Raw genomic sequence first — 27,974 nt, forward strand, 5'->3', positions numbered from 1 at the left:
CTCTCTGTCCTTGACCAGGGCAGGCAAACACAGAAGCACACACACTCACACACGCACACTCGCTCACACTCACACACTCACGCGCTGCTCACAGGCCTCCTGCAGTTCTGACTGGCTCACGGCAGCTGACACTTTCCCACGGCAGGGCTGTGAGTCTTGGGGTGCAGGTGCGCCTCCTCTACTGTTGGCGATATAAATTTGGGGCTTGCGCGCCCCTGGGAACGTGCGCTGCGACCGCAGAGAGACACGCGAGGAAGAGGAAGATGATTCCAGCTCTACTTGTGCTGTGCAGCGTGTGTATCGGAGTTCACGGCGAGGAAGGTACGTGTGGCTTTGCAATGGTTATTCTGGCTTTCCCAGACCCACAGAACAAGCACAAAACTTCTTCACAAGATAACACAACAGAACAACACCACAGACCCTGCCTCTGTGTGTCTCACCAGATCAAGGAGAGGGTCTACACAGTGGGAGAGCTGTCTGACAGGGTGTCCAAGGAGCCTGTTTAGTAGTTAGCAATTAACCTCTCAAAGATCTCACCCAGCTGTTTCCTGAAAGAAACCAGGGTATCGGCTTCAACAGCAAAGCTGGTACTTTGTTCCAAACTCCAACCACCCTTTGTGTAAAGAAGTGCCTCCTGTTCTCAGGGTTAAACACCCTTTCACACCCTTCCCACTGGTGTTCTCTGGCTGGTGTTTCACTATTGATCCTGAAAAGGGGTGATGCCTCTGAGGATTTTGAATACTTGCATGAGGTCCCCTAACCTGCGGCCCCACCTCGGTGCCCTGGGTGAAGTCCACTGTGGGACGCCTCACAGGGGGGGTCTTACAGTGATCAATGGAAACACTGAAATGAGGGGCAGGGAGATTGTGGCGCCCCCCTTGGCATCTAGTGGAACACGCAGCTTCAGAGAGAGGGGGCAAAAAATGTTACCACCAGTCGCTGAGTTCAAAAACCCTGGAGGAGACCCCCTGCCTCAGTACTTGTGCTGCCCGAGCGTTTGACAGAATGCCACCTCACTGTCTGGGCAGGGCCTCAGGGGCGAGGCCGGCAGACCCAGATGACTTGCAATGAGTCATCGATGGGGTCTTCTGTAACTCTTCAGGAACTCTTGCTCTTACCTGTGACCTCAGGGCTCCTGTCGTGGCACCTGGATGATGTCATCAGGGCCGTGGAGCTCACAGAGCGCTTGAACCCGGGGCTGGACATCTTGGGAATCGTGAGGACCCTGCGCAGCACAGCCAACCACGACGACTGCTTCCTTCGCCACTTCCTGGGGCCCCTCCCTGACGGCGGCCCCCCGGCTCGGACAGACGAGGCCACCCCGGCCCCAGCCTGGGACCACACCGGATTCGTCGCTGGGATGTTCCGCCACAGAGTGACCGCGGGCGGCCAGGAGGAAGGGGTGGTGCTGACACCGGACGGCACCACGATAGCCGTCGCCCCCATGTTGCTCGGCATCGAAGCTGGGCTACAGAGAAAGAGGGGCGCCCCGGAATCTGGGATTCCTGACGCCCTGTATTCCGTGACCCTGGCCAAAGACCTGGGCCTGTCCTTCGTACGTTTCTCAAACTCCCAGCTCGCAGGCCGGCTCGGGCCTGATGGCTGCTGGGACAGCCTGACCGCTCCACGGAACTTCACCCTCTCTGGCCCGCCGTCCCTGGCCACAGACGCACTCGTGAACGGGGCGATGGACGGCGTGGTTCTGGGGGATCACCTGTCTCGCGAAGAGGACCCCCCTAAGCTGAGCCAACTCCTGAAGCTGTACTTCCACCACAATGGCCTGGCGCTGGACAGCTCCCCCCGGCTGCAGAGCAACTTCCGCAGGGGGAATTTCGGCAAGCTGGCCAACGCCACATTCTTGCAGGAGCAGATCGTGGCCTCCCTGTCGCTGTACAGGGGGCTGATGGGAGACGTGTTGCTGGAGGGGCTGGACTCGGCCGCGCTGGAGTCCGCGGTGAGGGAGGGTCTGCCAGAGTTTGTCCACCGCTACATGGGTGAGCGCTCGGGCTGCATTTCGCCATCTTGACCCACGTCAAGGGCATCAGAGCTGCCAGGCCACGAGCCTGAACCCCATTTCTAGTATTCACCTACGTCTTAGGATAGAATAAGAATTACTGGCTGCACATTTGATCCACTGATGCACACATCGGTAAAATCCTAGAAGCAATATCCTTTCCTCCTCCCTCTCAAGCACACTCTCGTTCTCTCTCACTGTCAGTGTGCCCTGCCATCATCCCTCGCTGCATGTGGGGCGCAGAGCCGTACAGGGGCACCCCCACTCCGCTGGTCCTGCCGCTGAGCTTCCTGTACATCCACCACACCTACGGGCCCAGCCTCCCCTGCCTGACCTTCCCGGACTGCGCCCGCGACATGAGGGCCATGCAACGCTTTCACCAGGACGACCGCGGCTGGGACGACATCGGCTACAGGTAGGGCGCCGCGGCCCCAGCCCGAGGGCAGGCCTGCAGGGGGGACACAGATGGAGCGACCCAAGCTGGGAGAAACTCTGGCCAAGTGGTGAGCCTTTACCCACCAGTGTGCTGTAGTGGATAGGTGTGGGAGGGTGTGGGTGTTTCTGGTTTGTATAAGGAGTCCCCGTGCCCCCCTCCAAGTTTACAACCCAGTGATTTTTAACATGTGCATGATTCTCTCATGAATGGCAGATAGAAACCAGTGGCTCTGTCTCTCCTCCAGCTTCGTGGCGGGCACAGACGGGTACCTGTATGAGGGGCGGGGCTGGCTGTGGCGTGGCACCCACACCAAGTGGCACAACTCGCTCGGCTATGGGGTCAGCTTCATCGGAGACTACACCGCCACCCTCCCAGCGCGGAGAGCCATGGCACTGGTGAGGGAGCGGCTGACACAGTGTGCAGTCGACGGCGGGAGCCTGATGTCCAACTTCACCATCCACGGGCACCGGCAGCTGGTGAACACTTCCTGCCCCGGGGACAAGCTGTATACCGAGATCACAGGCTGGGAGCACTTCAGGGTAGGAAAGACCTGCATCTCACTGCACCAGCTGCCACAGGGTGGTAACTAAGGCCAAATGAGTCCATGACTGATGTGGTTCAAACAGTGGGAGGTCAATGTGGAAAGAAACTAGATGACCCTGTGTTCCTTCAGGAAACTGAGGAGCACTGCATTACACAACAGAGGGTTGTCATTACTGTGCTACAGCTACAAAACAATTCTTTTCCAGTTGCAGTTCAGTAAAGTATAGACCAATTTTGTTGTTTAATTTCAGGTACAGTACTGTGCAGTATAGACTAATATCACTACTTAATTAATGCTACAATACAGTACACTATCGACCAATGTCACCACTGAATTACAGGTTAAATACAATACATAATAGATCAAGATCATTGCTGAATTACAGCTACAATACAGTACACTATACACCAATATCACTGCTGAATTACAGCTACAATACAGTATAATTTACAGCAGAATGATGTCACTACTTAATTACAGTTACAATATTGATCAGTACAGAACATTGTCATTGCTAAATTACAGCTACAATAGAGTATGCAACAGAACAATTTCACTCCTGAATTACAGCTACAATACAGATCAATACAGACCGGTGTCACTACTGAATTACCCCGACAATAAAATAGACTATAGACTGATGTCATTGCTGAACTACAGCTACAATATAGTACACTATACACCGATATCACTGCTGAATTACTGTTACAAGACAGTACACCATAGACCAATGTCACCACTGAATTACAGCTATGTGGCTACGATATTGATCAGTATAGACTGATGTGACTGTTACTGCTTAATTACAGCTACAATACAGTACAGTATACACAGATGTCACTTCTTAATTAAATCTACAATGCTGATCAGTATAGATAGATGTCACTGCTGAATAGCAAGTCCACCACAGTCCATAATAACAGAACATTACCACAGAATAGGTGCCATAGTAAGACTTTATTCCTCCTTTGTTGTTTACAGGAAGTTCAGCCCAAACCACCAGGAGACAGTCGAGCTGGAAACTGACACTTGAGGAACATGCCGCCACAATAAAACAGTTTTCTTAGAAAGACATAGATGGGCTTGACTTTTCTTTCTGTTTTGTTTCACCTCAACAGTTTCTCTGCTGTTTTGACAGCTACTACTCCAGCTAAATGATAAGTTAATAAATCTGGTAGACACTTTTATCCAAAGTGATGCACCTTTGCACCCAATTAGGCACCTGGCTATTTAAGTGGAAGAGCTCAGGTGTGTAACTTGCTCAAGGGTACAACAGCAGGACCTCTCCTGGGGTTCAAGCCCACAGCCTCCCAGTTATGAGTCCAGAACCCAAACCAGTGCTCCACACTACTGCCCCACGTCCCACCACCGACCTTTCTTGGATCTTAACTAGGAAGACTTCGCAGATCAGGATAAAAAGTGTTAAATATATTAGAAATAATCCAGCACACACACAAACAGACAGGTTTCGAAACAGCAGAGAGCCTGGTGTGTGTGCAGAGAGAGCTCTCTGTCCTTGACCAGGGCAGGCAAACACAGAAGCACACACACTCACACACGCACACTCGCTCACACTCACACACTCACGCACTGCTCACAGGCCTCCTGCAGTTCTGACTGGCTCACGGCAGCTGACACTTTCCCACGGCAGGGCTGTGAGTCTTGGGGTGCAGGTGCGCCTCCTCTCCTGTTGGCAGTATAAATTTGGGGCTTGCGCGCCCCTGGGAACGTGCGCTGCGACTGCAGAGAGACACGCGAGGAAGAGGAAGATGATTCCAGCTCTACTTGTGCTGTGCAGCGTGTGTATCGGAGTTCACGGCGAGGAAGGTACGTGTGGCTTTGCAATGGTTATTCTGGCTTTCCCAGACCCACAGAACAAGCACACAACTTCTTCACAAGATAACACAACAGAACAACACCACAGACCCTGCCTCTGTGTGTCTCACCAGATCAAGGAGAGGGTCTACACAGTGGGAGAGCTGTCTGACAGGGTGTCCAAGGAGCCTGTTTAGTAGTTAGCAATTAACCTCTCAAAGATCTCACCCAGCTGTTTCCTGAAAGAAACCAGGGTATCGGCTTCAACAGCAAAGCTGGTACTTTGTTCCAAACTCCAACCACCCTTTGTGTAAAGAAGTGCCCCCTGTTCTCAGGGTTAAACACCCTTTCACACCCTTCCCACTGGTGTTCTCTGGCTGGTGTTTCACTATTGATCCTGAAAAGGGGTGATGCCTCTGAGGATTTTGAATACTTGCATGAGGTCCCCTAACCTGCGGCCCCACCTCAGCGCTCTGGGTGGAGTCCACTGTGGGATTCTTCAGGAACTCTTGCTCTTACCTGTGACCTCAGGGCTCCTGTCGTGGCACCTGGATGATGTCATCAGGGCCGTGGAGCTCACAGAGCGCTCGAACCCAGGGCTGGACATCCTGGGAATTGTGAGGACCCTGCGCAGCATGGCCAACCACGACGACAGCTTCCTTCACCACTTCCTGGGGCCCCTCCCTGACGGCGGCCCCCCGGCTCGGACAGACGAGGCCACCCCGGCTCCAGCCTGGGACCACACCAGATTCATCGCTGGGATGTTCCGCCACAGAGTGACCGCGGGCGGCCAGGAGGAAGGGGTGGTGCTGACACCGGACGGCACCACGATAGCCGTCGCCCCCATGTTGCTCGGCATCGAAGCTGGGCTACAGAGAAAGAGGGGCGCCCCGGAATCTGGGATTCCTGACGCCCTGTATTCCGTGACCCTGGCCAAAGACCTGGGCCTGTCCTTCGTACGTTTCTCAAATTCCCAGCTCGCAGGCCGGCTCGGGCCTGATGGCTGCTGGGACAGCCTGACCGCTCCACGGAACTTCACCCTATCTGGCCCGCCGTCCCTGGCCACAGACGCACTCGTGAACGGGGCGATGGACGGCGTGGTTCTGGGGGATCACCTGTCTCGCGAAGAGGACCCCCCTAAGCTGAGCCAACTCCTGAAGCTGTACTTCCACCACAATGGCCTGGCGCTGGACAGCGCCCCCCGGCTGCAGAGCAACTTCCGCAGGGGGAATTTCGGCAAGCTGGCCAACGCCACATTCTTGCAGGAGCAGATCGTGGCCTCCCTGTCGCTGTACAGGGGGCTGACGGGAGACGCGCTGCTGGAGGGGCTGGACTCGGCCGCGCTGGAGTCCGCGGTGAGGGAGGGTCTGCCGGAGTTTGTCCACCGCTACATGGGTGAGCGCTCGGGCTGCATTTCGCCATCTTGACCCACATCAAGGGCATCAGAGCTGCCAGGCCACGAGCCTGAACCCCATTTCTAGTATTCACCTACGTCTTAGGATAGAATAAGAATTACTGGCTGCACATTTGATCCACTGATCCACACATAGGTAAAATCCTAGAAGCAATATCCTTTCCTCCTCCCTCTCAAGCACACTCTCGTTCTCTCTCACTGTCAGTGTGCCCTGCCATCATCCCTCGCTGCATGTGGGGCGCAGAGCCGTACCGGGGCACCCCCACTCCGCTGGTCCTGCCACTGAGTTTCCTGTACATCCACCACACCTACGGGCCCAGCCTCCCCTGCCTGACCTTCCCGGACTGCGCCCGCGACATGAGGGCCATGCAACGCTTTCACCAGGATGACCGCGGCTGGGACGACATCGGCTACAGGTAGGGCGCCGCGGCCCCAGCCCGAGGGCAGGCCTGCGGGGGGGACACAGATGGAGCGACCCAAGCTGGGAGAAACTCTGGCCAAGTGGTGAGCCTTTACCCACCAGTGTGCTGTAGTGGATAGGTGTGGGAGGGTGTGGGTGTTTCTGGTTTGTATAAGGAGTCCCCGTGCCCCCCTCCAAGTTTACAACCCAGTGATTTTTAACATGTGCATGATTCTCTCATGAATGGCAGATAGAAACCAGTGGCTCTGTCTCTCCTTCAGCTTCGTGGCGGGCACAGACGGGTACCTGTATGAGGGGCGGGGCTGGCTGTGGCGTGGCGCCCACACCATGGGGCACAACTCGCTGGGCTATGGGGTCAGCTTCATCGGAGACTACACCGCCACCCTCCCAGCGCGGAGAGCCATGGCACTAGTGAGGGAGCGGCTGACGCAGTGTGCAGTCGACGGCGGGAGCCTGATGTCCAACTTCACCATCCACGGGCACCGGCAGCTGGTGAACACTTCCTGCCCCGGGGACAAGCTGTATACCGAGATCACAGGCTGGGAGCACTTCAGGGTAGGAAAGACCTGCATCTCACTGCACCATCTGCCACAGGGTGGTAACTAAGGCCAAATGAGTCCATGACTGATGTGGTTCAAACAGTGGGAGGTCAATGTGGAAAGAAACAAGATGACCCTGTGTTCCTTCAGGAAACTGAGGAGCACTGCATTACACAACAGAGGGCTGTCATTACTGTGCTACAGCTACAAAACAATACTGTTCCAGTTGCAGTTCAGTAGAGTATAGACCAATATTGTTGTTTAATTTCAGGTACAGTACTGTGCAGTATAGACTAATATCACTACTTAATTAATGCTACAATACAGTACACTATCGACCAATGTCACCACTGAATTACAGGTTAAATACAATACATAATAGATCAAGATCATTGCTGAATTACAGCTACAATACAGTACACTATACACCAATATCACTGCTGAATTACAGCTACAATACAGTATAATTTACAGCAGAATGATGTCACTACTTAATTACAGTTACAATATTGATCAGTACAGAACATTGTCATTGCTAAATTACAGCTACAATAGAGAGAGTACGCAACAGAACAATTTCACTCCTGAATTACAGCTACAATATAGATCAATACAGACCAGTGTCACTGTTGAATTACCCAGACAATAAAATAGACTATAGACTGATGTCATTGCTGAACTACAGCTACAAGATGGTACACTATAGACCAATATCTCTGCTAAATTACAGGTACAATATAGTACACTATACACCGATATCACTGCTGAATTACTGTTACAAGACAGTACACCATAGACCAATGTCACCACTGAATTATAGCTATGTGGCTATGATATTGATCAGTATAGACTGATGTGACTGTTACTGCTTAATTACAACTACAATACAGTACAGTATACACAGATGTCACTTCTTAATTAAATCTACAATGCTGATCAGTATAGATAGATGTCACTGCTGAATAGCAAGTCCACCACAGTCCATAATAACAGAACATTACCACAGAATAGGTGCCATAGTAAGACTTTATTCCTCCTTTGTTGTTTACAGGAAGTTCAGCCCAAACCACCAGGAGACAGTCGAGCTGGAAACTGACACTTGAGGAACATGCCGCCACAATAAAACAGTTTTCTTAGAAAGACATAGATGGGCTTGACTTTTCTTTCTGTTTTGTTTCACCTCAACAGTTTCTCTGCTGTTTTGACAGCTACTACTCCAGCTAAATGATAAGTTAATAAATCTGGTAGACACTTTTATCCAAAGTGATGCACCTTTGCACCCAATTAGGCACCTGGCTATTTAAGTGGAAGAGCTCAGGTGTGTAACTTGCTCAAGGGTACAACAGCAGGACCTCTCCTGGGGTTCAAGCCCACAGCCTCCCAGTTATGAGTCCAGAACCCAAACCAGTGCTCCACACTACTGCCCCACGTCCCACCACCGACCTTTCTTGGGTCTTAACTAGGAAGCCTTCGCAGATCAGGATAAAAAGTGTTAAATATATTGGAATGAATCAAATACATAAAACCAATTAACCTGCCAGGGACACAGAGGTGAATGAAGTTAAAGCTGGGGGTAAACTGCGGCTCCATAGTGAATCAGGTCTTCTCCATCCTGCCCGGCAGGCCAGGGGTTAATCTCGTCTTGCCCACGTGCAGTGGGACAGGAAGTGGCTTCATGACAGCAGCAGGCAGCCACAGACCTGGCTGCCAGGAAGTGTGAGGGCCGTGAAAGGAAGTAAGTGTTAAAGACAAGACAAGGAAACACAAACAGAGGACAGGTGCTCTTCTGTGACATGGGTCTGCTCTGTCCAATAAGGATAAGGAGGAGAAAACCGGGAATTCCCTGGAACACAGTGAACAGGGTTCTTCCTGAGACCCTGAGACATTACAATACAACCTTACATTTTCTAACTGAAGCGATTGCCATGGCAATTCAACACTAACCGATAGAACTGATGAAGTCATGTCTCCAGTCCAGTCAGTGTGAGAGGAGAGGGACAGCAGTGTCTCTAGCAGTGTCTCCAGTCCAGTCAGGTGTCTCAGTGTGTGAATTCAGGGGGAGTGTGAGAGGAGAGGGACAGCAGTGTCTCTAGCAGTGTCTCCAGTCCAGTCAGGTGTGTGTCGGTGTGTGAATTCAGGGGGAGTGTGAGAGGAGAGGGACAGCAGTGTCTCTAGCAGTGTCTCCAGTCCAGTCAGGTGTGTGTCAGTGTGTGAATTCAGGGGGAGTGTGAGAGGAGAGGGACAGCAGTGTCTCCAGTCCAGTCAGGTGTGTCAGTGTGTGAATTCAGGGAGAGTGTGAGAGGAGAGGGACAAAGGGAGAGAGATGGGGAGGAAAGAGGGACAGAGATACTGAGAAAGCCCCTGCTGCCTTGTTTGGGTTATCACCTTACCACCATCAAGAGAAGTTGTGTTGTCATGCTGAAAAGAATGTCTATAGCTAAAAACGGTGAGATTTCCGATCTGTAACAGGTCGGGCGTTACACCCGAGAGCGCTGTGGTTTTCCTGCAGCTTCAAACTCGCTCTGCGACAGTGACATGCCCGTCCTGATTGGACAATCGCAGGCACCATGGCAACAGCCGCTTCCTGTCTCAAGAAGAGGTACAGCAAATGAGACAGGGGTGGGGAGGGGGAAGGACCAAACCACGGAGCTGATGCGAGGGCAGATTAAGCCATTAAGACAACCGACGGATGGAGGAGTGACCGAGAGAAGGGTACCCAGACGAAGGACAAAAAACAATCGTGGTCGACAAGAAGAAAGGGCTTGAGCCCCCCGAAACGCAGAGTAAGAGGAGCCCCGAGCGCCACGAGACCAGCCCAGCTCCGCACCGCTCGGGCCACGAGGGGAGAGGGAGGAGAGACACAGGGGACAGGCAGTCCAGGAGGACGGAGAGAGCCAGGCGGCTCAGCCGAGGAGCGCTGGCGAAGAGTGCCATCGGTGTTGGTGGAGTGTGTGTCGGGTTTGTGTAGTGTGCGCAGACAGGAGCGCGAGGTTGCACAAGCGCACAGAGCTCTGTCAGAGAGGAAGAGGCTGGCAGCAGCGCAGGGCTGACGGGGGCAGTGGATGATAGGAGTGTGATAACAGTGAGCAGTGAGGGACGGGGACACACTGTGCCCTGGGGGACGCGGGCGAGAGAGAGAGAAGGACACTGACCAGTGGACAGGGACAGGGAGAGAGAAGGACACTGACCAGCGGACAGGGAGAGAGAGAGAGACAGACACTGACCAGTGGACAGGGAGAGAGAGAGAGGACACTGACCAGTGGACAGGGAGAGAGAGAAGGACACTGACCGGTGGACAGGGACAGAGAGAGAGACAGACACTGACCAGTGGACAGGGAGAGAGAGAGAGAAGGACACTGACCAGCGGACAGGGAGAGAGAGAAGGACACTGACCGGTGGACAGGGACAGAGAGAGAGACAGACACTGACCAGTGGACAGGGAGAGAGAGAAGGACACTGACCAGCGGACAGGGAGAGAGAGAGAAGGACACTGACCAGAGGACAGGGAGAGAGAGAGAGAAGGACACTGATTGGTGGACAGGGACAGGGAGAAAGAAGGACACTGACCGGTGGACAGGGACACGGACAGGGAGAGAGAAGGACACTGACCGGTGGACAGGGACAGAGAGCAGGGAGCAGTCCAGATGGGCACCAGCGGAGAAATGGAAGTGGAGCAGGCGGAGCCGGAGACGCCCGAAGACTCCGGGTCGCTGGAGAAGGCCCCGTCAACTCCCTCGAACCCGGGGCCACCCGAGCCCAGTGACGACGCTTCCTTGCTCCGGACCTACAAGTGGCACACGGGGGTCCGCTCGCCCTCCGAGGCGGCGGGGGCACCTCCGGCGGACAAGGGCGCCAGCGCCAGCGGCACGGCCGCCCAGCCCTCCAAGTGGGGCAGAATGCAATGGCGCAAGGCTCACAGCGAGGACCCGCAGGACAGGGTGGCGCCCCCTAGCAAACCGGAGGAGGCCAAAGGCGACAAGCCCGCCTCTGCGCCCCGGAGGAACCCCTTCCGCCGAGCCCTGTCGGAGCCCCCCGGGGCCCTCTTCTCCGCCACCCCCGCCCCCGCGCAAGGCCAGAGCCCCCCCGCCGAGGGCCGCGGCTCCCCGGCCCTGGGGCCGCAGCAGAAGGGGGCCCTGTTTCGGAAGTACCTGCGCTCCGTCTCCCAGAAGTTCAAGAAGCCGCGCGCGGCCGCTGGGAAGAGTGGGAACAGCGCCACCTGCAGCACAGAAGGTGAGGGGCAGCAGACCGGCCGCTGAGCTTCTCTCCTCGATAGCCTTCTGTCTGGAGCGCACTTCCTGTCTCTCCCTCTCTCACGCACTGACCAGTCCTCAGGGCTCACACACACACTGGGGGCTCACACAGCTTCTGGGGCTCCCCCACGCTGAGGGCTCACACACACACTGAGGGCACACACAGCTTCTGGGGCTCCCCCACACTGAGGGCTCACACACACTGAGGGCTCACACACACACTGGGGTCTCTCACACACACACTGGGGGCACACACAGCTTCTGGGGCTCCCCCACACTGAGGGCTCACACACACACTGGGGTCTCACACACACACACTGAGGGCACACACAGCTTCTGGGGCTCCCCCACACTGAGGGCTCACACAGCTTCTGGGGCTCCCCCTCATACTGGGGGCTCACACAGCTTCTGGGGCTCCCCCTCACACTGGGGGATCCAACACACACTTGGGGTTCCCACACACACTGGTGGTGTATGTCACCTACTGGGTTCCCTCACGAGGATGTTGACTCCCAGCTGGGTTCAGTCGCTGGGAGTTCAGTCCAAACCCATCTGTCTTGACTGAAATGTGCCTGAACAGATGGGTTTCTAAACCTCTCGGCCTTGACTGACACAGCACAAAACTTCCACCTCTCTGTCGGTGTCAAATTCATGGCTGATACACGCTGTAAACGGTTACACAGCAGCACAGGCATTTCCGGAGGAGCGAGACTGCAGGATTCTGGCCTGGTGGGGAATTTGAGACGTGACTTTAGTTTAATCAAAGTAGGTCAGATGGAAGAGGCCTCCAGTTGAGAAGCTGCTCATGTTGGTGCTGTAGCCCCACCTAGTGGTAGACGTGAGTAATTGTTTGTTTTCCGAGATCAGAATGAGAGGGGAGGAGAGAGGGGAGGAAAGAGTATATTTCCGTTTTGTGCAGCACTCCCTGTGTTCTGCAAACTTTCTGTAATTGAACTAATTTAAAGTACTTTTTTTGTACTTGCATGTTGTTTGATATGGTTGATCAGCTCTTGCAGAAACACACTTACTTTTACTGTACGGTGGGTAGAGGACATAACCCAACACATAACACACTGAACACAACACGCACCCATTAGCAAATAAGAGACAAGCTGTGATGAGAAAGAAAACTAAATATGTGAATAAAGTCAAACATACAATTCACCGTGCAAACAAAGCCGGGTGATAGCTGGGGAATAAGAGACAGCTCTAGAACAGCAGAGTGCAGCAGCACTCAGCTCATCGTGCTTGTCGTGTGGCTCAGTAAGCTTGCTGGTCTGACTGGTCACTCGGCGCTGCTGGAAGGATTGCTGGTTATCAGCGTCCACAGCTCTGTTCCAGACTCCCCCTGAGCTGTGTGCTAAAGAGTGCCTCCTGCTCTTAAATACTTCCACTGGTCCTCTAGGCTAACAGACTCCAAGAGGCACACGGTCAGGAACCACTCGGGATTTGGAGCCTGAAATTCCTCTGTCTCACTCTGTACAGAACCAAACTCCATCCCACACTGAACAGAACTGAACTCCTCTGTCTTACACTGAACAGAACTGAACACCTCTGTCTCACACTGTACAGAACTGAATTCCTCTGTCTCACACTGAACAGAACCAAACTCCTCAGTCCCACACTGAACAGAACCAAACTCCTCTGTTCCACACTGAACAGAACTGAACTCCTCTGTCTCACTCTCTACAGAACTGAACTCCTCTGTTCCACACTGAACAGAAAACGAACTCCTCTGTCTCACTCTGTACAGAACCGAACTCCTGTCTCACACTGAAGAGATGCAGTTCCCCGCCCACAGTCTGTCCATATCCGGCCTGATTCTCTACGGGCTGTGGTGTTGACTCATGTAGCTCCGTCCTGTTCTGTGTTCTGTGTTGACAGACACCAGCACCTCCGCTTCGCCCTCTGCTGCTGCCTCCCAGACTGCAGCCCCTACAGCGGCACCCTTTACCCGAATCTCCTGGACACCCCAGCCCGAGGTGCCGTTCTGGGACATCTCCTGCTGTGCGCTGACGGACGGACAGATCATGATCTCTCGGGACGATGAGGTGAGAGGAGGGAAGACAGAGGCACAGTGCAAACAGATCTCCTCTTAAAGGGGCACAGTGGTCCCAGTTTCTCAGACCAGTTATTACATCTCGATAACAATTACATTCATTGATTGTATTGAAAAAAACAAATGTCAAAATAAGCACAAAATCATGAACTTTGTGAAAATGCTGTAAGTCGCCATGTTGATGCAACTCGCATTCATGTTCCCAAGAATTGAGACATGATGCGGCCCTTCCTGCTCACTAGTCTCTATAATGAATAATGTGATGGGATGTACGAGCAATTAAATACAGGTCTGTGTCTGAGCCCTGATGTGAGTGTGTGACTGTCTGTGTGTGAGCCCTGGGGTGAGTGTGTGAGACTGTGTGTGTCTGTGTCTGAGCCCTGGTGTGAGTGTGTGACTGTGTGTGTCTGTGTCTGAGCCCTGGTGTGAGTGTGTGACTGTGTGTGTGTGAGCCCTGGAGTGAGAGTGTGTGGCTGTGTGTGTCTGAGCCCTGGGGTGAGTGTGTGTGAGTGTGTGACTGTGTGTGTCTGAGCCCTGGGGTGAGTGTGTGACTGTGTGTGTCTGAGCCCTGGGGTGAGTGTGTGTGAGTGTGTGACTGTGTGTGTCTGAGCCCTGGGGTGAGTGTGTGACTGTGTGTGTCTGAGCCCTGGGGTGAGTGTGTGACTGTGTGTGTGTGAGCCCTGGAGTGAGTGTGTGAGAGTGTGTGACTGTGTGTGTCTGAGCCCTGGGGTGAGTGTGTGACTGTGTGTGTCTGAGCCCTGGGGTGAGTGTGTGTGAGTATGTGACTGTGTGTGTCTGAGCCCTGGGGTGAGTGTGTGAGAGTGTGTGAGAGTGTGTGTCTGCCCTGTGATGGGCTGGCGTCCCAGGCTGTACCCTGTTTTGCTCTCGTTGCTTACCGGGAAGGTCTCCAGCTCCCCCTCGAGCCTGGACTGGAAGCAGCGGTTAGAAAATGGGTGGAAGTTTGCAATAACGAATTTCAGTTTTAAAATGGGAGGCTGTGCTTTCCTGCAAGATTTCTGGCACTGGGACAGTATCATTAGGATACCCCCCAGCACATCAGGGCAATCACTGGCAAACCTTTGGAGAAGTTCAGAAACACACAAAGGACACCGGAGCCTAGCAGGGAGAAAAACCATCACTGAGACCTACAGCAGAACAGCAATGTCCCCAGGGTCCCCCAGGGGGCACTAACATCACTGACAGGTCTACTTGAGGGTGCTATTGTCCCATGCGATTGCGCTCATGCTACTGCGCTCTGGTGGACACTGGTGGATGGTGTTGTCAGCACCACTGTCATGTACAGTATGAGAAAGAGCCCATGAGACAGTGTTCCCATAGTGCCCCCCATGAGCATCTAAGTGCCATTGCTGCACAGTGCACAGTTCGCACCCCTCCTCACTACCTCTTCTCTGTGTTCACCTCTCCAGGCATTCTTTCGGACCGTGAACCGCATGAGCGGCTGCCAGTCGACTCTCAGCCTGCAGAACCTCACGGACAGCCATGGAACCCTGGGTCAGTATGGGCGAGACTCACAGAGCGCACACACCAGACACAGGCCAAGACACAGTCTGAGACACACGCCAGACACAGGCCAAGACGCAGTCTGAGACACACGCCAGACACAGGCCAAGACGCAGTCTGAGACACAGGTCAGGCACAGGCCAAGACGCAGTCTGAGACACAGGTCAGGCACAGGCCCGACACCAGCCTCACCCAGGTTCAACACCAGATTGACACTGGCTCAACACAGCCCTGTCACAGGCTCGTCACTGGCTCCCGACACAGACGGAGACATGGGCCCATCACAACACCAAGCACGCAATGGTGCAACCACAAACACTACAACACCAAACAGGAAGTGAGGCGCGACCACCTGTCTCGTCATCCCCCTGCTAGGGCAACTCAACTCTCCCGGAGGTTCGAAAGTGGGTGGGTGGATTGTGTTTGTGAAGAAGGGGGAAAGTCTGCTACCTACATGGTTTCTGCTGTCAACTGGCTCAGACTGAGCCCGGTCCCACGCACAGCACAGCGCTGAGACTCTCCAAAACTGGCGCTCAGCAGCCACGGTCGTGCCAGCACACCTCGAAACCAGACTACCTTTGAGAGTCTGTGGAGAAACGTCTGTGTTTACACTCCCTGACAGAGGGGTCTAGACATCTTGAACGTGCATGTGAAGATCCTGACCTGCGCTGAGGCACGAGTCGGGATGCGAGGTTGCGGTCAAAGGGTTTTGGGCTCTCCTGCGATCCCTTGTGCTCTGTTCTGCAGCGTGTGAGCTGTCGCATGTCGGCAGGAAACGCTGACGTGATTTTGCTGCCTCTCGGGTCTCTGACGTTTCCTCTGATGGGGCGATAGAGAAAGGCTGGGCACGACAGAGCACAGGGGATCGCAGGAGAGCGTGTGTGTGTGTGCGCCTGTGTGTTTGGACGCCTGTGGAGCAGCTGGCTGGGTCTCACGGCGGGCCAGGGGCGAGCTGTGCCCCCACCTGGGTCAGACAGGGGGCGTGAGGTGGGCTGCTCGGTATCGGAGAGAGAGGCGCTGAGCTGCAGGGTGCGAATTCTCACACTGTCTGTCTGCGGGACATGGGTTTCAGACGCTGGGCTATCTGCGGAGCCTCTCCCGGTAAGAACAGGGCCGGCGCCCACTGCTGATCATCTCATTGATCAATTGATTGATCCGTTTAACTGCTACATTATCGACTGAGGGAAGAGTGCTGCTCTCGTGTTGGTCAGAGTGTGCCGAGCTTGTCTCTTTGCTTGTGCAGTCTGGTCACTCTGCTGACAGGCATGTTATGTCTTAACAGTGGATCCTCCAGGCTCTTGATAGGCTGTGATTGAGGTTATATAGGACAACTAATCAATATTCCTGACTCTGTTCCTGCCAATGACAGAGTCATTGTAGAGTCTATGCCTACCCTGTATTTACAAGACTGACTTTCCAGAAGCAAGAATGTAGAATCAATCTTAAACTCAATTACTTGATTAATGAGCTGATTTCTGGTTGTATTGGTGATCCTTTAGACAATGTTTTATAATGTATGTACTTACAGCACACTCCAAGATCAGAGTGTAGTTGTGTTGTAAAAATCCTACAGAATCAGAGCTGATGCTCAATCTGTTGTGCCGCAGCTGCTTGTAGCTTTGGGGCTCCTTGGGATGAGGTGCTTTTTAAATGCAAAGAATTATTATTTCTTCTTTTGCTACTACTAATAATGACCAATGAATGGAGCTTAGTCTGTTATTACAAGTTCACTAGTTGATACAACAAGGAGCTTTTACAGAAATAGTGTATATATTGCAGTAGTGCATCTGAAAAGCACTGCAGATGGATCACTCACATGGATCAACTGGCACTGAAAGATGACTTGAAATAGTGAGTGGGCACCTGAATCATGTCTTCTCTTTGGGCTCGTATTTGATACGCGGCCAGAGAAAACATCAACACCAGCCATCACAGGACCACAGATCAGGGTAAAAGCACAGTCCAGTGCAGTAAAGCCCAGTGAGATCAGGGTAAAAGCACAGTCCAGATCAGTGAAGCGCAGAGAGATCAGGGTAAAAGCACAGTCCAGTGAAGTAAAGCCCACTGAGATCAGGGTAAAAGCACAGTCCAGGTCACTGAAGCCCAGAGAGATCAGGGTAAAAGCACAGTCCAGTGCAGTAAAGCCCAGTGAGATCAGGGAAAAAGCACAGTCCAGGTCAGTGAAGCGCAGAGAGATCAGGGTAAAAGCACAGTCCAGTGAAGTAAAGCCCACTGAGATCAGGGTAAAAGCACAGTCCAGGTCACTGAAGCCCAGAGAGATCATGGTAAAAGCACAGTCCAGTGCAGTAAAGCCCAGTGAGATCAGGGTAAAACTACAATGTTCTAAAACCTGAAGTGAGTCAGACAGCTTTGCACTGTGGGAGTCTGTTCTTGTTTCTGAAGAATCTCTAGAGACCTCAAGCAAACCACAGTTCTAATCCCAAGGTGAAATAATTAAACATATTACATGAAGAAGCTCAATAGCTGAAAAGCTGGGTTTCTACTTTCCTAATTTTCCGCTTGCTTGAACCTCATGAATGAATGAGCTTGTTGACAGAGGGGTTCCGGTCGTGTTCTGACTGGGTGGGTCGGGCTTGGCCGGTCCTCGCGCCCTCCCTGCTGCGGGCCTGTGCAGGAGGGCGAGACTGCTGAGTGTGAGAGGAGCTCAAGCCACATCCTGTGACAGTCTTCCTCACAGACTCAGCTGAGTACCTAAAAGTACTGTATATAGCTGAGTTTGTGTAGCTGACACCTATAAGTACTGTATATAGCTGAGTTTGTGTAGCTGACACCTATAAGTACTGTAGATAGTCGAGTCTGTATAGCTGACACCTATAAGTACTGTAAATAGCCGAGTCTGTGTAGCTGCACACCTATAAGTACTGTAGATAGCCATGTCTGTGTAGCTGCACACCAGGCCTATTATACCTAACACACCTGGGGCATATACTGACAACCTCATACTATAGTCCTAGATTGTACAGCTGTACCTCACATATTATATACCTAGGCTATATACTGTACAATATACCTTACAGTGTACTGCCATCTCCATATCCGGGTTCCTGAGACCCCGTAGGGTCTAGTAAAGTGGTTTGTGACAGATCCTGTATTGACACTCACTTGGACCTGGATTCGAGGCTACAGATCCACCTGTGAGGGACTGAGAGCACCAGAGTCTCTGATGTTCTGTTTCTGGCTCTTGTTTGTGCCTTGGCTGTGACAGCGGAAGCACAGGAGGAAATTACCCCCCCACCCCCACCAGCGGTCACAGATCAGGCAGTGATTAGATTCCAGCAGCTCTCGGGTACCGCTGACGCAGAGACAGGCGCTGGGAAAGGGCAGAGACAGCGAGCTTGTTCGAGAGTCACAACAGCCTGAGCGTCACAGTTACAAATCTGTCAAAATCAGGTTTGATGTTTTGAAGAATGTGCATCTGAAACTGTAGTTGGAGGTCCTTACAGGACATACAACATTAACTACTGCGTAATTCAACTTTTATTAGCTCTGATGTTCAAAGGATTGATTTCTGAAAAGGGACTAAAACATTGTCTCTTGCAGACCAAGCTGCTCCAGTGGGTCAGAGGTCAAAGGGCCCTGAGGGAGGGGTCAAGGTGAGTTACTGTGCCTCCTATCTCTACTCCTGACTTGACAGGATCTCCCTAGAAACTACAATGTGATCAGCCAGCACGTACTACATTTCCCACAATGCCCTCTTCTCCCCGCCCCGCAGGCGATGATCATCCGCCGGTTCCGGCCGGGCCACGTGCGGAAGAGCTCCACGCAGCTGAACAGACAAGACGGCCACTGGTACACGAGCCGCCCGCGCGCTTCTGCCATATAGCGCCTTGCCGCTCAAGAGAAGCACAAGGCCACTGCTTCCTGGAGGGGAGTTGCCCCCCAGCGCTCGGACTGGCTTAGAGAGGAAGTGGGGGGGAATCTGGGTGGAGCGGGGTCCCCCTGAGACAGATAGAGGTGTATTCTCCCTCCCTCAACGTGTACTCTCTTCAAAACACTCTCCCCATGGATCCTTGTCCCCTGCTTATCTCCCCCAAGGCTTCAACCTCCACCCTGTATTCAGCATATCTGGGGGTGCAGGGGGTACCCCTTGGTACCAGTGTCCAGAACCCGCTCGCCTGCTCACCAGCTCTCTGTCGTCTCCGGCTCTCTCTCCAGCCGGACCAGTCTGCACGACTCCCGGGAGTCACTGGCCATCCCGGTCAGTGCAGCGGACAGCCTGGACCTCAGCAGTGACCAGACCACAGTGGTGCGGCCTGTCCACAGCTCCATCCTGGGGGAGAAGTACTGCTTTGAGGTGGGCACTGAGCCAACACCTGCGCCAGCTCCGACACCCAGACCTGGCCCTGACCCCCTGCCCCAGCCCAGATGCCCTGTACTGACCCCTGCCCCAGCCCTGTCGTCCTGGACTGACCCCCTGTCCCAGCCCCCTGATGCCCTGTACTGACCCCTGCCCCAGCCCTGTCGTCCTGGACTGACCCCCTGTCCCAGCCCCCTGATGCCCTGTACTGAGCCCTGTCCCAGCCCTGATGCCCTGTACTGACCCCTGCCCCAGCCCTGTCGTCCTGGACTGACCCCCTGTCGCAGCCCCCTGATGCCCTGTACTGACCCCTGCCCCAGCCCTGATGCCCTGTACTGAGCCCTGTCCCAGCCCCGATACCCTGGACCGACCCCCTGTCCCAGCCCTGATGCCCTGGACTGACCCCCTGCCCCAGCCCTGATGCCCTGGACTGAGCCCTGTCCCAGCCCCGATGCCCTGGACCGACCCCCTGTCCCAGCCCTGATGCCCTGGACCGACCCCCTGTCCCAGCCCTGATGCCCTGGACTGACCCCCTGCCCCAGCCCTGATGCCCTGGACTGACCCCCTGCCCCAGCCCTGATGCCCTGGACTGACCCCTGCCCTAGCCCTGATGCCCTGTACTGAGCCCTGTCCCAGCCCCGATACCCTGGACCGACCCCCTGTCCCAGCCCTGATGCCCTGGACTGACCCCCTGCCCCAGCCCTGATGCCCTGGACTGAGCCCTGTCCCAGCCCCGATGCCCTGGACTGACCCCCTGCCCCAGCCCTGATGCCCTGGACTGACCCCCTGCCCCAGCCCTGATGCCCTGGACTGACCCCCTGCCCCAGCTCTGATGCCCTGTACTGAGCCCTGTCCCAGCCCCGATACCCTGGACCGACCCCCTGTCCCAGCCCTGATGCCCTGGACTGACCCCCTGCCCCAGCCCTGATGCCCTGGACTGAGCCCTGTCCCAGCCCCGATGCCCTGGACTGACCCCCTGCCCCAGCTCTGATGCCCTGTACTGAGCCCTGTCCCAGCCCCGATGCCCTGGACTGACCCCCTGCCCCAGCCCTGATGCCCTGGACTGAGCCCTGTCCCAGCCCCGATGCCCTGGACTGACCCCCTGCCCCAGCCCTGATGCCCTGGACTGACCCCCTGCCCCAGCCCTGATGCCCTGGACTGACCCCCTGCCCCAGCTCTGATGCCCTGTACTGAGCCCTGTCCCAGCCCCGATGCCGTGTACTGACCCCTGCCCCAGCCCTGTCGTCCTGGACTGACTCCCTGTCCCAGCCCCCCGATGCCCTGGACTGTCCCCCTGTCCCAGCCCCGATGCCCTGTACTGACCCCTGCCCCAGCCCTGTTGCCCTGGCCTGTGCCATGCTGATGATGCCTTCTTTCTGCAGGTGATAAACTCGGAGGGCAGTCACTGTTTCGGCTGCAGCTCGGCCGCAGAGCGGGACCGCTGGATCGAGAATCTGCGCCGAGCCGCCCAGCCCAACAAGGTGAGAGCTGGCCTGTGCCCTCCTCCCCTCCCTTCCATTCCCCTCTCCTTATCCCTCACCCCTCTCTTCTAACTCCCGGTCTGTCCGACAGGATAACTGTGCACGCACCGAGAACGCCCTCAGCCTCTGGGTCAACGAGGCCAAGGACCTACCGGCCAAGAAGCGCTACTACTGCGAGCTGCACCTGGACGGCACGCTGTACGCCCGCACCACTAGCCGCAGCAGCGCCAAGCGCACGGACGGCGCCGGGGGAGGGGGCGTGGGGGGCGCCGGCGGAGGAGGCGGGGGCGCCGGCGGGGGCGGGCAGCTCTTCTGGGGCGAGCTCTTCGACCTGGACAACCTGCCCCCCGTCTCCCAGCTCACCCTGCACCTCTTCCGGGAGGAGGACAGCAAGAAGAAGAGCAGCACCAAGGACGACGTCCTCTACCCGCTGGGCAGCGTGGGCCTCCCCCTCTCCGAAATCACCGGCCGCGCCTTCCAGGAGCGCTGGTACCCCATCCTGCCCTGTCCCGGCAGGGAGAAGGGCGGCAGCGGCTCCTCGGGCGCCCAGCTGGGGGCCCAGGCCTCGATCCGGATCAAGGCCCGGTACCAGAACCTGCACGTGCTGCCCATCGAGCGGTACAAGGAGTTCGCCGAGTACATCACCTTCCACCACGTGGAGCTGTGCACCGGCCTGGAGCCGCTGCTGTCCGTGCGGGAGAAGGAGGAGCTGGCCGGAGCGCTGGTGCACGTCCTGCAGAGCATCGGGAAAGCCAAGGTGAGGGGGGAGAGAGGTAGCAGGGTGTTGTGAGTGAGTGTGCAGTGAGTGTGCAGGGTGTTGTGAGTGAGTGTGCAGTGAGTGGGCAGGGTGTTGGCTGTGAGTGTGCAGTGAGTGTGTAGGGTGTTGGCTGTGAGTGGGCAGTGATTGTGCAGAGAGTGTGCAGGGTGTTGCGAGTGTGCAACGAATGTGCCGCAGGTGTGGGTATTGGCAGTGAGTGTGCAGAGTTTGTGTATGGTGTTGTGAGTGGGCAGTGATTGTGCAGTGTGTGTGCAGGGCATTGTGAGTGATTGTACAGGGTGTTGGTAGTGAATGGACACTGAGTGGGCAGTAAGTGTGCAGGGTGTAGGCAGTGAATGGGCAGTGATTGTGCAGTGAGTTTGCAGTGTATTGGTAGTGAGTGCAGGGTATTGGTAGTGAGTGGGCAGTGAGTGTGCAGCGAGTGTGCAACAAGTGTGCAGGGTGTTGTGAGCGGGCACTGACGGGCTGTGTGCACCTGCAGGAGTTCCTGACAGCCCTGGGGGCAGCAGAGGTGCAGCGCTGTGGAGAGAAGGAGGCTCTGATCTTCAGAGAGAACACCCTGGCCACCAAGGCCATCGACGAGTACATGAAACTGGTGGGCCAGAAATACCTCATCGACACCCTGGGTACGGCCCTGCGCCCGACTCTGTAACTGCATCTGCCCCCTCCACTGCCCGGCTTCCCACGAGGACTGAACTACTGTCTCTCTGCCCACAGGGGAGTTCATAGCGCACCTGTATGGCTCAGGGAACAACTGGGAGGTGGACCCCCAGAAGTGCTCCCCCTCCGAACTCCAGAGCAATCAAAAGAACCTGAGAGAGGGCTGTGAGGAGGCCTTCCAGAGAATCACAGAGACCTACAGGTGAGAGACAGACATGGGTGAGAGAGACACATGGGTAAGAGAGAGACAGTTTAGAGGGACATGGGGGAAAGATAGACAGGTGTGGGAGAGAGACAGGGTGAGACACTGATCTGTGTTGTTTGAGCTGTGCTGTCCTGAGGCTGGTTGGGGCCAGTGAGCTTCAGAAACAGCTGACTCTGGGGGCTCTCCTCTGGGCTCAGCAGGGCCTTGTGGTGGAAGGAGTTCTGGTCAGTGCTCCTCAGGTGTAACCAGTATTTGATTGCACCTATCGTTCTGTATCTTAATTAGCAGCAGGTATCAGTCTACAGCAAAGCTGAGTCTCTCTCTGTAACAACAGGACGTTTCTTGGAATTGCCATTTGAATAAGAATGATGATAATTCACTGTACGGAACGAATCTGATAAAACCGATCAGCACTGAGTGTGTCCCTCTCTGCTCCGCAGCTCGTTCCCGGTGGAGCTGAACGAGATTTTCTCAGCGTGGCGCGAGGAGTGCGAGGTGCAGGGGCGTGGCGAGATCGCCCAACGCCTGATCAGCGCCTCCCTCTTCCTGCGCTTCCTGTGCCCGGCCATCATGAGCCCCAGCCTGTTCGGGCTGACCCAGGCGTACCCCGACCCCGGCCCGTTGCGCGCCCTCACCCTCACCGCCAAGGTCATCCAGAACCTCGCCAACTTCACCCCGTGAGTCTGACGGCGCCGCTGGTGCCCACTGCCTGTTGCCCACCGCCCACCTCCAGGGCTCGGAGGGGCGGGCACACGTGACACACTCACGCGCTCTCTCTCCCCCGCAGGTTCGGTGACAAGGAGGAGTACATGCTGTTCATGAACGACTTCCTGGAGCAGCACTGGGAGAGAATGGGCGTGTTCCTGGGCGCCGTCTCGAACCCGGACAGTGAGGTGGACATGGCGAGGTTCGACGGCTACGTGGACCTGCCCCTGCGCCTGTGCGTGCTGCACGGGCTGCTCACCGACATCATCGCGCCCATGGAGCAGGTGAGGGGGCGGGGCAGTTGAGGGGGCGGGGCAGGGGGCGGGGCCGGGTGGGGCATGCACGCCCGCGTGAATCTGCACTGCCTCTTCCCCCTGCAGTGACGCCTCTCCCCTCCTCCTACAGCACACCATAGACAGGCTGCACCCCCTGCCATCCATCCTAAACGCCGTGGCCGACGCGCTGGGGCCATCCGCCCCCCGCATCGCGGTCAGCAGGTGAGAGTCGCCCTGGCCATGAACTGCCGCCGTTTTTCACTTCGGATTGCCAACCGCTCTGCAAAGCCTTCGGCGCCTCTCGAATGCGAATCGGCACAGAAAGAGCAACGCCGCCCGCTTGACCTTGTGGGACAGCGCCGACTGGAGGAGCGGAGCGTCTCCCGCTAACCGCAGCAGGAGGCGCTGCTGAGCAGAGCAGTTGGGCTCCAGCCACACTGCGGACAGCGTGTTTGAAGTCAGGCTTAACGCTGATCCTGTCAGGCCAGAGTGAACGTTTTCATTCCTCAGCTGATGCAGCCAATTAAATGCAAAAAGGGCAAAATCCTCTTTAAGACTCGTGAGTAGTGACCTGGTATCGTAAGTACTAGTGAGTCAGGGGGGCTCAGTGAGAGCCCAGAAATTGAAAAGGTCTCTCTCTCCTTTTTCCCTGAGTGAGCGTACAGGGGGGTCTGATCCTTTCTGGGAACCGGCATGCTCTCCACTTCGATTCCGAGCCCCGCATGGCGTCGGGCTCTGAGGTGCGACTACCCCTGGTCTTTGTTCTTCGTTAAGAGGAAGGAAATACACAACTCCAGCGATACCTCCCAACCCCCGGGGGGCAGGGTGTGGGGACTTTGCGGATCTCAGGAGACAGGAGTCGGGGTGTGGCGTAGCCCTGGGAAGGGGAGGCCCTCTTCTAACCCTGCCTGTTCCCACCCACAGCTTCATCACGGAGCACTGCAAGCCCACCTACGTGCCCCCCCGCGAGCTGAGCAGCCACAGCCCCCTGCACGCCTCCCTGCTGCACCTGGAGGAGGGCCGGGGGCGCGGCCGGGCCGCGGGGCCCAGCAGGAAGCGCGTGCAGCGGACCCAGAGCGTGCCAGACCGCATCAAGCACCAGCGGCGCACCCCCCTCCGGCAGGCCAGCACCGAGAACCTGTCCCCCGAGATGGACATGGACCAGGACCCCCCGCGACCCTTCCAGATCTCCGAACCCGAGAAAGTAGGGAGAGCCCGCCCACCCTTTGATCAGGAAAGGGGTAACTGGTATCCATCCATTTTACTGGATGTAGCCAGTAGCTCTGTCACCCTGCAGCTCACAGCTGGAAGCCCACTGGAGCTCAGCAGGTGTGAGCCTGGCCAGTGCCTGGGGAGGAGACCACCTGGGAAAAACTAAGGTTGCTGCTGGCAGAGGTGTTAGTGGGGCCAGTAGGGGGCGCTCACCCTATGGTCTTAATGTTGGTCTTACTGCCCAATGATGAGGACAAGATAAGCGTAAGCAATTATCATGATGTAACTTCCGTCACCATGAACAGTCCTGCTAATTTAACCCCTATGACTGAACCTGGGCAGCACAGCAGCGCTGTGGGTAGCATTGCTGCCTCACAGCACAGGGGCCTGGGCTCATTTCCAGACCTGGGGCACAGTGTGTGTGGAGACTGTATGTTCTCCCCCCTTCACATTGGTTTGCTCCAGATTCCAGGTGCTCAGTGTCCTCCCACAGTCCAGAAACATAACTGGGGGGGGTTAATTGGCTTCTGGGAAAACCGGCCCAGGCGGGAGTGTGTCCCCGTGTGTCCTGTGAAGGACTGGAGCCTCGTCAGGAGTGTACCTCACCTTGTGCCCACTGCATGCTGGGATAGGCTCCGGCTCCCCCACCACCCTATGCTGGATGGATGAACGTGCGCATGCAGACACTGACCACCGATTCTTCAGTACTGGCCTCTTTCCTTACCTGAGACAGACAGCAATAACATACCACACCATTAGGAAGGAAAGAATGAGGTGGGGCACCTGTGTGCACAGGTGGAACAGGACAAGGGTTCGAAATACGACACGTTACCAATATCTTGGCTAGGGAGTGTACATATCAGAAAGGAAACGTTTCACCTTCTGTCTTCCTCTGTCTGAATCTGTTGTTTTTTCTCCTGCCCCCCCTCCCCCAGAAGGATGTGAGAGGAAAAATCCACCCAGCCCCAGTCCCCTGGATCAAAGACAACAAGGAGTCTTCTCTGGAGAAGACCGAGCATGAAGAATTCAGCCTGCTAGAGAAGGTGACTAGTCCCCCCCGAGCCCGACCAGAACCAGCAGCTTGGTTCTTCTCACAGGCACCCAGAAGAGCCAGAGCCCGACCCTCGGCTGGAGGAGTCTGGACTCCAGCCGAGCCTCTTAGTTCTGTGACTGTCAGAGCGATGATTAGAGGAAAGAGGGTCCTGGACAGGACAGGACCGGACCCTCCAGATTCAGGACGCTGTTCTCTCTCTCGCAGCACGACCAGGAGATCTCGGAGCTCAGGCAGAATGTGGACCTGGTGACAGAGCGGGACCTGGAGCTGGCCAAGAGGCTGGAGGACTTCATTGCCCAGAGCCAGGACCAGAATACACTGCTGCAGACAGAGGTGCAGGAGCTGAAGGCCCAGTTGGCCACCAAAGAGGAGGAGCTCGCCAGCGCCACCTTCAGGTGAGGAGTGGGGGCTACGGACCAGACCAACTGTTGAAATAAACCACCAAGCATGTGAGCCAGCCCGCTCGGGATCGACAAGGAGCCACAAGCCTCACCAGTGTGCCAATTCACCTACCCCCTGCCCGTCCAGGGTTGGAGAGACTGTAAGGAACGGGCTCATCCACTGATCATTCGACTGCCTCCCTCTCCTCTCTTTCTCGGCAGGCTGGGAGTGATAGAGGAAGAGAGGGAGGAGGACCAGACGAAGCTGAGTGTTGCCATGGCTGCAGCCGAGAGGATGGATATGCTGGTAAGAGCGAGGATGGGGGAGGGGTGTGAGTGAATGTACAGGCTCCGCTCTGCAAGAGCCCAGCGCTCTGGTGCTGAAGGGGTGTGCAATCCCACAGAGCTGATAGCTGGCCAATCCTCCCCCGTTTTCTTCCAACGCCACTGGCTAATTGGCTGCTTAGCTGATTAGCAGGGCCAGTAAAAGTTCATACTGGGTGAATTAAAGGGAAGCAATCAGTAGGAAAGGAAGTTTTGGGTCGAAGAGTTCTGGCCAGCAGGGATAGGGCTGGATGGACAACGGAATCTAACATCCCCTTTCGGGGTGGGGGGGGACACAGCAAGGTGGGGTATTCCAGTGTGACGGACGTTACACATCGCCCCCCAAATTCTGTGCAGGGAGCAATACTTGAAACAGGTTTACATTTCAGAGCGTGTGAAAAACGCCGTCGCTGTTGCTTAGTGTGAAAAGCCTGCCGATTAAATTACATTACTCAACTATTATCGGGGTGGGTCGACGCTGCTGTCCCCTCGATAAAGAGCTTCACACCGTGTGCTCCACTAACGCACAGCTGTAAAACGTGCACGGTCTAAGCCACTCCGGATCAAAGCCCCAGCCGACTGAGCGGCAGGCCTGACACAGACACGAGCTCTCGCACGCTGACTGCGGGGTAGGATCTGCCACGCGAGCACGTGTACAGCGGTGTTCTCCTTTGCAGGAGAGACAGTTTGCTGACCTGATGAAAGAGGTGATGCAGCTGAGAGAAGCTGAGAACAGAAGAAGCCAGACTGCTTCCCCGGGTTCTGAAGAAGAGGTCTCCCAGGCAGCGGGGGGGATCGTAGGATAATAGGGTTATTCCCAGCCCCGTCGGCACTCGGACGCTCGCTTCAGAAGGAAAGCAATAGAAAAAAATAATCATTTGCCTTAGACTCGAGATTGTCCTGGGTCGTCCCAAAACAGGGGGGCTCTAGTAGTGCCCCTTTCCCCCCTTTTCGACACAAGGAGGCCAGCTTGTGATCCCAACCGCAGGTAAAAACGAAGAGCCCAGGAGGGACAGGGCTCCTCTTCGTGGAGGGGATGGAATGAGAAGAGAAGCTCGTCTCTGTCCGGTGTGCAAACACCTGCGCACCCTGCTGGCGCAGGTCTGAAACTACACCCTGCCGGCCACACTGCGCCACCGGAGAGGGGCCCAGGGCGCCGTCCTTCAGGGCAAGACAGCTGGGCGACGGAGGCCGGACAATGTTCACTGCGCTGCTTCTTTTCAAGTGATGTTTTAAAGTAAGCGTAGGATCTTCGCTTCTATGTAGTAGAGAGGCAGACTTGTCTTGCAATGTACGCAGAATAAAAACTGAAAAACCAAAATTGGTTCCTACAGCTTCTTCAAGCTTAGTACCTACACCAGAGCTATCTGAGAAGCAAATTGGTCCACCAAGCCGATATGTAGATCACATTAGATCTGTAGAGTAACTGTAGAGACACTCAATCCAGCTCCTCTGTATCTTCACATTAACACTCCATCATCATCATCCTCAGACCTGTAGAGTAACTGTAGAGACACTCAGTCCAGCTCCTCTGCATCTTCACAGCAACACTCCATCATCATCATCATC

General features: G+C 55.4%; 3 protein-coding genes across 3 annotated transcripts; all 3 read left to right on the top strand.

Annotated features, from left to right (window-relative positions):
- Position 1: 1 nt before the first annotated feature.
- Positions 2-4,238, top strand: LOC148820719 (N-acetylmuramoyl-L-alanine amidase-like). The gene is made up of 5 exons (XM_088932590.1): positions 2-321; positions 1,131-1,994; positions 2,219-2,429; positions 2,695-2,989; positions 3,976-4,238. The coding sequence occupies exons 1-5, from the start codon at positions 264-266 to the stop codon at positions 4,018-4,020; spliced, it is 1,473 nt and encodes a 490-aa protein (XP_088788716.1). The 5' UTR covers positions 2-263; the 3' UTR covers positions 4,021-4,238.
- Positions 4,239-4,596: 358 nt separating this feature from the next.
- LOC148820720 (N-acetylmuramoyl-L-alanine amidase-like) lies at positions 4,597-8,510 on the top strand. Its single transcript, XM_088932632.1, has 5 exons — positions 4,597-4,821; positions 5,341-6,204; positions 6,429-6,639; positions 6,905-7,199; positions 8,235-8,510. Exons 1-5 carry the CDS (start codon positions 4,764-4,766, stop codon positions 8,277-8,279), a joined length of 1,473 nt encoding a protein of 490 aa, XP_088788758.1. The 5' UTR covers positions 4,597-4,763; the 3' UTR covers positions 8,280-8,510.
- Positions 8,511-10,815: 2,305 nt separating this feature from the next.
- Positions 10,816-27,726, top strand: rasal3 (RAS protein activator like 3). Its single transcript, XM_088931627.1, has 18 exons — positions 10,816-11,413; positions 13,318-13,484; positions 14,920-15,004; positions 18,575-18,627; positions 18,747-18,823; positions 19,190-19,328; positions 20,714-20,812; positions 20,904-21,569; positions 22,072-22,216; positions 22,308-22,452; positions 22,896-23,132; positions 23,243-23,444; positions 23,566-23,657; positions 24,360-24,639; positions 25,583-25,690; positions 25,906-26,096; positions 26,304-26,388; positions 27,083-27,726. Exons 1-18 carry the CDS (start codon positions 10,828-10,830, stop codon positions 27,209-27,211), a joined length of 3,486 nt encoding a protein of 1,161 aa, XP_088787753.1. The 5' UTR covers positions 10,816-10,827; the 3' UTR covers positions 27,212-27,726.
- Positions 27,727-27,974: the final 248 nt, after the last annotated feature.

The sequence above is a fragment of the Atractosteus spatula genome, chromosome 14 (assembly GCF_055471065.1).
Source record: "Atractosteus spatula isolate fAtrSpa1 chromosome 14, fAtrSpa1.hap1, whole genome shotgun sequence".
Classification (NCBI taxonomy): Eukaryota; Metazoa; Chordata; class Actinopteri; order Semionotiformes; family Lepisosteidae; genus Atractosteus; species Atractosteus spatula.

Bases quoted from the DNA above. Each gene is read 5' to 3' on its own strand.
- LOC148820720 (XM_088932632.1), top strand. From the start codon at position 4,764: ATGATTCCAGCTCTACTTGTGCTGTGCAGCGTGTGTATCGGAGTTCAC. The intron at 4,822-5,340 runs GTACGTGTGGCT...CTGTGACCTCAG, and splicing joins CGGAGTTCACGGCGAGGAAG to GGCTCCTGTCGTGGCACCTG. The intron at 7,200-8,234 runs GTAGGAAAGACC...TGTTGTTTACAG, and splicing joins CAGGCTGGGAGCACTTCAGG to GAAGTTCAGCCCAAACCACC.
- rasal3 (XM_088931627.1), top strand. From the start codon at position 10,828: ATGGGCACCAGCGGAGAAATGGAAGTGGAGCAGGCGGAGCCGGAGACG. The intron at 18,628-18,746 runs GTGAGTTACTGT...CCCGCCCCGCAG, and splicing joins GCCCTGAGGGAGGGGTCAAG to GCGATGATCATCCGCCGGTT. The intron at 24,640-25,582 runs GTAGGGAGAGCC...CCCCTCCCCCAG, and splicing joins AGATCTCCGAACCCGAGAAA to AAGGATGTGAGAGGAAAAAT.
- LOC148820719 (XM_088932590.1), top strand. From the start codon at position 264: ATGATTCCAGCTCTACTTGTGCTGTGCAGCGTGTGTATCGGAGTTCAC. The intron at 322-1,130 runs GTACGTGTGGCT...CTGTGACCTCAG, and splicing joins CGGAGTTCACGGCGAGGAAG to GGCTCCTGTCGTGGCACCTG. The intron at 2,430-2,694 runs GTAGGGCGCCGC...TCTCTCCTCCAG, and splicing joins TGGGACGACATCGGCTACAG to CTTCGTGGCGGGCACAGACG.